Source organism: Apostichopus japonicus, chromosome 9, assembly GCF_037975245.1.
Source record: "Apostichopus japonicus isolate 1M-3 chromosome 9, ASM3797524v1, whole genome shotgun sequence".
In the NCBI taxonomy this organism is placed as follows: Eukaryota; Metazoa; Echinodermata; class Holothuroidea; order Aspidochirotida; family Stichopodidae; genus Apostichopus; species Apostichopus japonicus.
In genome coordinates, this window is record NC_092569.1 from 35063350 (window position 1) to 35075332 (window position 11983).

Here is an 11983-nt window from a genome sequence, read left to right on the forward strand (position 1 = left end):
AAGGTGAGAGTAAGTTGGAATAAATCTTTGGCATGCTGATACTACACTATACCATACTAAAGAACTTTTTTATTTATTGATGACGTATGGCGTGATTCTATATCTACGCTCAGCATGTAATCTTTTATCCATTACACTGCATAAACCGTTAGGTGATATTAATACCATGTATGACATCCTTAGTAAATCCTCTGGTTAAACTGTTCCGTTCGTTTTTATTCTTGCCCATAGACTAAATGACTCGACGTTGAGTAGTGTATACATAATGGATATTTAGTGTCAAAGCTAACTTATACAGACATAAAGACCTAGACGATGATTATAATAATACAGAAGTATTAAGCACGAAGTGTATTGTTGAGAGCAGATATATAATATCATATTTTTGTCACATTTATTACTACATTTAATTTGACTTGCAAAGTCCTGCAAAAGTATTTTTATAGATTCGGGCAGTGACTTTTAATGCTGGTTGGTTTTAATGTTTCGTGACCTATTTGTCACCTTTTGCAACGAAAATTTGCCTCAATCAACAAATCACACGTATTGATGGACGTATAATTCAGAGAGGTTTGATTTTCATTTCAGTTGTAGCAATATCGCAGTCAGCAATCATTCGTTCCCTGTCGTAAATGCACAGTCCAGCTTTCCACGGTTCGCCATACCTTCCATTGAAATTCGCCGTAGTACATGTAAAATTATCATACCCATTGTACCACCAGCCAGCAATATGTGGTACCGTGCATTTTCGTGATGTACTGTTATCATTGTCACTGTCATATGTTGAAAACCCAACACCACGATGATATCTCATGTAGTCATATTCTGAGTACAATGAGAAGGAAAAGGTAACCAGCAAACAAAAAACATACATATTTCTTGTAATTTTTTTTTCCAGGAAAAATCGAAACTAAAAGAGCTCTCATCATCGTCTATTGTGACGATGGGGATGACAATGACAATGAAAATGACAATTGAAGACGAAGATGAAAACAAAGATGACGAAGATGACGATGGCGACAATGATGACGATGTTGAGAAATTTTGATTTGATTTTTGACGTTTTTTTCTTATACGATGCTAATGCTCCTTAAATATCGAAAGTGCCATTCGATCGTTGATCACAACAAACCAGGTTCCACACTCTATCATGAAGGTTTACAAATTTCGTTCATGGCAAATATCGTGCATTGCATTATAGGCTACGATAAAAATGTTTTACTCACCCAAGCTGCCTGTATAACTGCCGAGCTCTTCTAGTGCATAGTTGTTGACTTCTGAACCAATTCGAAAGAGATCATACTGAAGAAAGTGGGTAATGTTACTACTGCTGTTCTTAAATTCCATTCTCAGGGTGTAGTCCCGTTGGGCAGTTATGTTGGCTAATTTTTCGTTTCCTAGCCAATGTGAATTAGAATCGCTTCTACGGATGCCATTTCTGTAATAATCCCAGTCATAAAAGAGACCATGGTGATCGACGCGGAGCTGAAAAAACTAAACAACAACAGCCAAAAAATAGGTTGATATCAGTCTGCTACTTAGTTGTGGTTCATTAAGGAAGTATTCAAGGTCCACTTGAAGCCAGATTAATCAAGAAAAGTACTTCTGTGATGTTTGTATGGAATATATGAATGATGAATGATGAATGATGGAAAAGACACTCTCCCCTCACATATCTAAGTGGATATTTGCAGCCCAGCCATATTATCAAAGTTTTTTTGCTCCTTGGAAATATATAGTTTCACTTTGTTTACATTATGTTTAACACAAAAGCACCAAATAATACTTGTTCTTCAACAATCTGTTCTTTAACGTTGAAGTACGTAGGTAACGTAGTCCCACGTATTAAATTTCAGGGGCGGAGTATAGAAGTACAATGTGTAGTATGGTACATGTTATTTCTCTTATATAAAACGACAGCTATCATAGACATAAACTCAAAAGAAAGTCTTCTTACAGTCCATCCGTCTTTGCAATAAGCTTCGAAAGGTTCCCCTGACCATGTAAGCGGGTATATCAAGTGAAAACCTTCACTGATTACGCCATTGTCGTAAAGATCTTGGCAATCCTGTACACGTTTACATACGGTCCCATTCCCCATATAGTTCACGTTGCAATCGCACGACATAGTGCCATTATGGTTTTGGCACATCGCATGTTCACTGCATGTATAGTTTATGCATACAAGAACGTTATTCTCACATGAGCATGTTTCCGTGCAGTCCATCGTCACGATCCGCGATCCGCCATTCTTAATACAGAGAAAAGGTGAATAAATATGAATATAGTGATGCCACTTTGATGATATTACGTAGATTACATCTCTGGAATAGTGTTCTAGTGTGTTCTCAAGGTAAAACATTACAACTTTAAGGAACTGTTTTTCATATGAGCTTCATTTAGTCCGTCCAAATATATTTGAGGGCACAGGTGTTCGATTAAGTCAGGCCGGGCGTGGACGGAGTATTACTTGGAAAGTTCTTGGCTTCACTTCTGATTGGCTCTGTGAAGCAATATGCTTGTTAATAGTTCTTTTTTTTTGGAGGTGTGTTCCACAAAATAGTTAGCAAATATGATCCCATCATCGCATAGTCTCCCTCGCACACCCCTCGCACACACTTTCGACAAATTTGGATTGATTATTGAATACGAAGGGTCTCACCATGATTTTTTACTGTTTATTGAACATGAACAGCCATTAATAATATCGTTTGATTAATCTTACATTTTTATGTTTTTAATTCAATTTCATGATTTAAGAACAGAAGGAGGGAATGAATTATCATAAGATCAACAGGTATTTTGTGTCGTCCATTGTAGATTAATTACTTTGTAAATTAATAAGATTCGTAGCTTGATCACTATCGAATCTCAAATCTGTTCAGTACATTTACCAGAACAGTAAAAGCTACTTGTAGCATGACAATTGCAAAGAAATAGCAAAGGTGACATCATTTGTTTAATATCACCTACTATAAAGACATGTCCACTGTATCCGTCAATGAAATTCAAATATGTGACATTGGCAAGTAGAGAAACTTCCCTTTTATCTTTGTTTTGTAAAACCCTACAACTGATATTTGTTAGGATAGAGAAGACTGGTTTTGGCGGATACGATTGTTAAGGAACGCACATGATAAATATACTAATAACAGTTTAAGAATACCGGTATGACTCCTCCCGTTTCGTGATAACACCCACAATCACTCTCCGGTATGCAATTCTGTCCGAGTAATAAAAAGCCGTCTGGACAAACACATGTTCTTCCTCCAGTACAGTTTATATGGCAGCCAAACCACCCATAAGGGTCTTCACATGTACCCTGGCATACACAGTCAGCAAAGACTTGATTCAAAGGACATTGTGGCGTGGTGGTCGCACCTGAAAATAGAATATGGAATATGTCATATTTCATCATGGTTTTGTTAAGGCAAGTTTCCCTTCGGTGTCAGCTGCTTCGATCATTCACATATTGTGGTAGTGCGATGTTGTACACGTATACTAGTAGTAACAGTGAAAATGGATTTAAGTCTCACCTACTGAGTTTATACAGGAGGATAAGAAATGAGCTTAAAGTAAACACAGACCCTGGCCCTCCCGTCAACCGCACATCATACCCAACTCGAGAAAAATGGTACCATATACTTAGTCTCACGACAATAGAGTTAAGTTCTGCAGTTCTGAATTTAAGGAAATATTCACCAAAATTCAGTCCACATATGCTTATCAATTAAACTTACTTGTCTTTTGTATGTGCTATAGTTTACAAGAAAGACAAAACTAACACTATTCAAAACGCTAGTGAGATCAGTGCTGTCATATCTAAGTGAAGCATGGAAAGTGACAAAGATAGAGGAGCAAAAGTTGGATGCTTTTCAGTTCAAGTGCATTCGAAGAATACTGAAGATACCATGGACCGAAGTAGTTAGCAATGACAGAATTATGCAGCAAACAGGCATAAATAGAATAAGTGTAGAGATACGGAGACGCAGATGGAATTGGATTGGTCATATTATGTGGAAGGAGACAGGAAATCATGCAAGAGTAGCAATGGAATGGGCACCAGAAGGAAGGCGGAAGGTTGGCAGACCCAAGACTACTTGGAGAAGGACAGTAACTAAAGAGAGAGACATGAGTGGCTGGAGAAGCTGGTCCGATGTGAGAAGATCTGCAGAAGATGACAGGGATGGAAAGAGAGCATCTTGACCTTATGTAACAGACGTTACGGAGAAGATTAAGAGATTAAGAGTACAAACACGACTGGGACAAGCCTATAGATATGTATCATCTAACTACGGGTTGAACTGTCAAAATATATCCTTTATTAACTTGTAGTTATTAACAATTTTATCCATGTTATATGGATAGGTTATGAAAAAAAATTAGGAATTTAAAACATTGAAGTTATTAATAAGAGTTCATGAGGTTATTGGTTTCATTGTCAAGATGTGATGTCACACTTTACATTGAAACCTTGAAAAAAAGGAAACATAGAAGTGCAATGAATTCACAAATGACAAAATGACAATGCCCTATTGTAACTTTTGAACAACAGTATCTCTCACACGGAAGAGGATTTTCGTTAGATTGTTGTCTGAATTGTCTATCACAGTGATTTCTTATTCACAAGTTACATTTGACAATTGTGTTGTTTTTGCTTCATAACGTATTTATCAAGAAAAAGAATGGATAACAGATAAGTCTCATACCAAAAACCCAGCTAAACCAATTTGAATAAATAACAGCAAAGACTGTGTAAAAGAAATAAAGTTACCACTTAATTGAGGATTCCGATGGGAGAGACCTTTCATGTAATTCTCGAACTCGCATATGCCTGTTATTTTAAAGAACAAATGCACGTAATAAGAGAATGAAAACAAATGAAAACAAAGACTATCTATACACTAATCTTCATCACCTCTCATCACCAAAACTGCCTAATAACTCAGAGACACCCATACACACAGAGAACACAGTATCTACTATAAATCTTCAAATTTTGTACCACAGTAAAAACCGGATCGTGCTATAAATCGGTAGCATATGCTATTAGGATTACAGTGGGATCTAAGGATATGTTTAATCCCAACAAATCCAGTTAATGCAGTTTTGTGGATAACATGTATCCTCAGTTCTTACTGTAATCCTAATAGCACATGCTACCGACTTATCAGCACGGTCCGATTTTTACTGTGGTAGAAAACTTCAACATTTACAGTAATTACTGTAATCTCTATGTTAATCGGTTGTCAGGGAAGCTCGTTACATTTCAATCACAACAGTACATCATGAGATTGGTCTAGAATAATTTTATATCAGATATATTAGCTGTTATCATCACTGTGGTTAGGCCAGTAGCCCGTGCTCGCTGGCAGCAACATATTGGGCGAGATGTAATTCCAGATAACAAGCAACGCAATATTCAAGTGAGTGTATTTATCTGCAAGTGTACTTATGTCTCACAACTTTCATAAGAAAGTTGTTTGAGAAAGATAAACTTAAAAATCATGGTACATTAATACAAGTTATATAAGCAGACAAGCTAGCTTTAAGTTAATGGAAGATTTAGTTGATATGCCTTTTACATTATAAACCAAATGTATAAAACAAAATAAAAATAATCAAACCTTACCCATAGCAAGCGATATGTGGACGATATTAGCATAAAGTAAGACAGCAGTTATTGCACGCTTCCGATTGGCAAAGTTCGCCATTTCCGTGAAGTTCTGGCAATGCTTTGTTATAGAAGGAAGGTCGCTGTGCTATAAGTAATACAGGAAGAGGTTTGTGTGTTTGCAATTTTCATTATGGCAGTGAATAATCTTGTCCCAAGCTCCAAAGTTTATCCGTACCTCTATAAAACTAGAGCACTAGAAATCAAATTATGTTATATGTCAGTTTAGGCCCATATGTACTTTAACATTAGTGTCTTGTTTTTGTATTCATGAACATTGATCGAATTTGATCTGGTTTAATGAAGAAATTGTGTTACGAAAACAAGATTTAATGATTTTGTGGCGAACATCGCTAACATCAGACACATCATCAAGTAACCAGAAGATAAAAAAAACTGTACTAATTCTTAATAAACAATCACATATCCAGGGCAAGTTTTAAGTTGATATTGTAAAGTAGTATTTTATAATATGGAAATTAGGTTAGATATTAGTTCATTCTGATCATACTTCTGTCGATTAGATGTGTAGCTATTGATTATTTTAAGTTTGATCTACATAATCAAATATTCCGCTATTCACTTCATGGTTGGTTAAATATTAACTTGTGTTTGTTGACTTCCGAAGCAGGCTTCCTGGTCAATTTCACGTTCATTTTTTTAATCCCTTGATAAGTTAATATGAGTGTCATTTAAAGGACAGCATGCAGTAAATACACAATTGGTTTTAATTTATAACTCATCCTCTATGATAGTGCAATCATAGCTAACAAGCCGCCATTAAAAAAAATGAAAACAACTATGGCTGTAAACTATACTTATATGTAAGACGGATGAAATTGAAATTGCCTTAAAATTGCTTATTTTTACTATTAAACTTGCCATGAAAGTGCTCACTTGTACTATAAAATGTGTCATGAAAGTGCTAATTTTTACTATAAATATGCCATGAAAGTGCTAATTTGTATTATAAAATTTGCCATGAAAGTGTTAATTTGAACTATAAAATGTATAGAGGATCTAGATGTATTCAATACAATAATACATCATACTTAGTGTTATACATTTTGTAATAATGGGTTTTGTTTCAATTAATCAGGTGGAGGATTTGTAAATTACAGTGTCTCGAAGGCACATGCAGCCAAACAGTCAATTGTTACATTAATTATCGATGTAATCATTTTGTTCTTTTTTTTTGTGTGAAGCCTCGTCAAAAAGAGGATCACTGCTCTGGTAAATACAAGTATAACGACGCGACGATGATTGTATTCACCCGATACATACAGAGAACACAGTAACTATTATTAATCTTAAATATTTGTACCAAAATAAAAACTGGATCGTGCTATAAACCAGTAGCGTGTGCAAAAAGGTTAACAGTAAGAACTAAGGATATGTGTGATCGCAACCAATCCAGTTTGATGCATTTGTTGGGATTACACATATCCTCAGTTCTTACTGTAATGCTAACAGCACATGCCACCGATTTATCAGATTGATCACCACGATCCAGTTTTAACTGTGGTTAATTACTTTAAAATATAACAGTAGTTACTCTAATCTCTGTGTTAATCGGCTGTTGTCTTGATAAGAGGCGGAAACATTTTAATGTGTCAATATATTAAATTTACTATTGAAAGGCTTTGCTACCGTTACGAATTCCCATCTTTAGTCACCCTGAAGATACGAATTTGCATGTTAATGTCTCGTTAATGAATGAGTAATTTAGCTTCTAAATTATTTCATATATTTTAACTTTTGTCAATACTCTTCAGCATCATGGGCTCTCATTCGAACGATAACTGTACTATTATTGTGATTTGATCGTTGCCGCTACGCTCGTCTGAGAAATATATTATGCATTGCTTGCAACAGACTAGAAAGTTGAAACATAGCGATTTGGTAACAAGTACCTTTACACCAAAGCGCTAACGGTGGTTAGGGCATTATCAATTAAGTCAAACTGCGTTATCAAAGATATAAACAGTTTTGATAGTTGTTTAAGTATGCAAAACATGAATGAACATCTGCTATGGATATTCCAAAGTTCGTTTACTCGCTTTCCCAGTTGATTGATGAAAGTAATATTACAGCTGAACAAAACATTACCAAAATCAGTACTTTTATTGTAATATATGTAGATGGCAATTTCTTCCATTGCTACATAAAAATGTTGTAATTGCGAGAGACTCAAAAAATACCAATACAATGCAATGTAACACGGATTCTTCAAGTCATTACCTTATATCGCGTAAACGGAATGAGTGTCATCCGTGAGATGAAGTCATATAGGCCTATGCATCGATAAAGCTGGTATTTTAAATTTGGCATCCAGCCCTTCTCTCATATATCCTCCCTCACTCCGATCGTCGTTACGTCTCAACGTCTAATTCACAAAGGACACACACACATCATCTAACAATATTTCTATATACGCGCTTAAACAAATTTAATCTTATCTATTACTGCTACATGATGTTCACATCAGAAAATATATGACAAGGCGTTTCTCCTTTGTTCTCATGTTACTACATAGTTTTCCTTATATCTAGTTATGCTGAATATAAGAGTATCACAAACTGGATATTTAAATACTTTTAATGATCACCCAAGTTAAGGAAATCAAAAAGTTTAAACTCATTTATGTTTTCTTAATGTCACAGAAGTGTTCATTGTTTGCTTTATCAAAAACGCATACTCCAGTTTGGTCAGATGGGTTGTAATCTCCATTCAGGTTAGTGTCGAAACAATATTTATACCACCAGCCACCAAGACAACAATTCACACATCACTGGAAGCAGCATCATTATCGTTGAGAACGGATAGCCTCTATGGTAGTCCATTGCATTGAATCCTGAATGAGCAAGTCCAAAAGGAAATCAAAATTGATATTTTAAAATGTTATGTCCTTGATGGGCAGCAGGGCCCGACAACGGAGCCAGTGAGATGGCCAGGAAAGCACCACAATTTTACGAACAATGATTTTCCACTCGGCCTTGGAAGAAGCGGCGGCCTTTCCACACCACCGGTCTAACTTCTGCCACACCCGGCATAACATCTCACAACTGTTTCATGCTCGTGCATAAAGTGATACCGTATGTAAGGGTCCCACCCATATATCCCTCATAACGACGAAGAACTCAATGAGTAAAAAGATTTTATTTAATATAACACTATTGGTTATATGATTTGGTTGGTACCATGACGGAAGTAAAATATTCCAAATTTAAATGTGAAATTCACCAAAGGAAATGGGCACTGTTTAGACTTGCCATGTATGAATTTACTCAACCTTGACACAGGGAAGCGTTCTTGGAATGGGTGGGTAACATTCCTTACCCCAGCCTAACCCCATTCCCCACCTCTTCCCGCATCCTACGTCTGGATCACTCTCTGATAAAAAGAAATACATGAAGACTATCGCAAAACGAATTCATTTTTATTCTTCTCTCATGTCATGAATTTTTAATAACCCTTTTGTGATCATAGCCCAAGCTTCGTGGATGCTATACAATGAAAACAAATGAATAATCAAGTAATCTATAGCAACTCGAAATTTCGAACTACTAGAGATGATCGGTAGACATCAGTAGATAAAAGGGTCAAAAGTTCCATATGATAGTCAGAATCTTATATAATTATCTTAAATCATGAAAATGATAAAATGATAAAACGTCGAAATTGTGTAATAACATGCCGAAACTCTGAGATGAAATGTCAACAAATTCTACGGAGATAGAACATCCAATGTTTGACATAAACCATAAACATTTCGAGAAGAAGATAACATAGTTTCTTTCTAAAATATGTCGAAATTGTAAGATAAAGAGTAAAATTCTTGAGATGAAACGCTACCATCTCCAGAAAAACGCGGAGATTTTGAGATGACACGTCCAACTTTCGATATGAATAATTCACTATCCGCAGGAGTAGAATTTTTTTTCCGTAAGGCAATTATCTACACGACAGACGAGGATCATCGCCATGAAGAGATTATAGAAGTTTTACACAAGTTTAGGACTTTAATTGGAAAAATGTGATGATTTTCCTGACAAACCCCAGTTAATCCCGACTAACGTCGCTTTGGCATAACAGAAAATAATTTCTCTGTAATGTTGCAGCCCCCCCCCCAAAAAAAAAAAACGAGACTCCTCTGACCACCCTGATAAGATGACGACCGTCGGAAAATAATTTCTGAAGAGTGGTTTCCCCTGCCACAGAGACGCCCCTGGCTAGGGTAAACTTGCTTACGAGATCTTTGTAGTATATATAATTACCCAATTGTTTATAACTTATTAACAATCATCCAGTAACTACAAAAAGCAAAGCTTATTTGCCAGTGCAATGTAAGCCAAACATGTAGGTACGTACCGTATGTATAGCAGTTACCACGCGCATTGTATTCTGGGGGTTGAGGGATTTGATTTCGAGATCTGATTGCAAGTGCGTCGATGTAACGTCGTTAACACAATGTTATGTGTAAATAAAATGCTCAGGAATGTATATATTATACGGGCAAACTATAGTGGTTATTTAAAAAAACCAGCCTTGTACATGTCTTTGTAAAAAGATATACCGTACTCACTGGTACTACGCCTGTCTGGTAGCCGTAACATCCGCAACCCTGTGAGGGTACGCAGTCGATATAACCGTATAAACAAATCCATATGGGCAAATACATTGTGCACCATTTGTGAAGTTACTACAGCATAAGCTGACGCCTTATACACCAACTTTCTCATCAATACCTTAAACAAACTTTAATCAATTCCCTCTAATCAGCACAGTATTATGTCCAAAGAAGTCTGAGAATTGTATTTAAACTTTAAGTTAACGCAAATTGCATGCACAACCTTGTTTTATTTAGAAAGCTTGATTCCAAATGTAAATTGACATGGCATCTGTGTCATTCTTTGTAATAAAAAGTATACATTAAGAAATATACACACTCTTTGCATCGTATCAACGAATGTGCATCCGCCATTTCTCATTAGAAAACACATACATTTGCAAGGTGTCTAAAATAGGTGTTAAAATAGAAAAAGATTAATAATTATTGCAAGTTCATTTCACTAGCCTATAATCTTCACTTTAACTGTAGTCACGGCTGAAAAAGTTTACAAACTTAGTTACACATTTTTCATGAACACGAGAACGATTGAATTAAAAGTACGTCCGCAATATGCAGCAACAGTATCTTGTAACGCAATGTTATCCTCACTACATCCTTTCATAATAACTGCAAGTTGTCAATAATAACTTAAATGATGATGTTTGTATCGGTCCTGAAACAAATTATGGAACCTTTCCTTCTTTTGATTAGCAATCAGTCAACCAAATTTCGAATAAGAAACACGATATTGAAACGGGGATCTTGACCGATAGTTTTACATATTTTTCTCTTACGGTTGGTGTAACAGTTTTAATGCCACTGGAATACTCCTTTAATGGTTCGACTCCCGCGGTATCCAAAAACATCCTTATTTATATTTTCTCAATCAGTATTCTGAGCTCTGCTTGTCGAAAATATAACAGTCCGACGGGTATTTGCAATGAAAACGACCAGCGTCCTCAACTCTTTACCGGAACTGCCCGATACACTTCACCGATCTATGGTGTGCACGACTTATGCAGTACAGTGATTGTGTCAACAAAAAAGTTTTCATGTATTACCGGAACTTTTTGGTGTAGCCTCGCGTTAAAAACAGTGCTTACCGTACATGTATGTGGGTTCTTGTTCTTAGTCAACGGAGAAGTTGGGTATCATTTTAGAATGAAATACCCACATGTGTCAGTCCAAGGATACTTCGCTAAGACAGTTTATGTGCATTATTACAGGAATTCGACATGAATTTGATGAGAATTTATAATTAAGTCATAATACGACTTCAGAAAAAAAATAGTTGATTCAACCAGAGCATTTTGGTGGGTGATACGAAAGTGTAGTTCAGGATATGGCTAGGCATACATTAGCCTAAGGTAGAATATCCTTAGCTAACGTTAGGAATAACAACCTACCGCAGTTAGGGTCCTTTGTCAATTCCACCTAACATACACTAGGCCTAGACGTACTGTCACTGGAAATGCCAATTGCAACATGGTACAGGCCCAATGCCTAACAGTAGAGCACAAATTTGACTGCTACAAGTATGCCTAACCTATGACGTGTACTTTGTGATGCTGTTTTAGGGTGCTATGAACTTTTTTGTCCTGTACATAATTTAAGATATAGACTGGATTACTTAGTTTCAGTAGTTGAATGGTCAGAACATCACAGTTCATTAAGAAACGTACCACTAGTTTACACGA

At 36.1% G+C, this 11983-nt stretch overlaps 1 protein-coding gene across 1 annotated transcript; it reads right to left on the reverse strand.

Annotated features, from left to right (window-relative positions):
* Positions 1-129: 129 nt before the first annotated feature.
* Positions 130-5738, reverse strand: LOC139974203 (ryncolin-1-like). The gene is made up of 6 exons (XM_071981171.1): positions 5633-5738; positions 4775-4834; positions 3167-3381; positions 1958-2251; positions 1227-1494; positions 130-825 (listed from the first exon to the last, which is right to left on the reverse strand). The coding sequence occupies exons 1-6, from the start codon at positions 5712-5714 to the stop codon at positions 563-565; spliced, it is 1182 nt and encodes a 393-aa protein (XP_071837272.1). The 5' UTR covers positions 5715-5738; the 3' UTR covers positions 130-562.
* Between the last annotated feature and the right edge of the window lie 6245 nt (positions 5739-11983).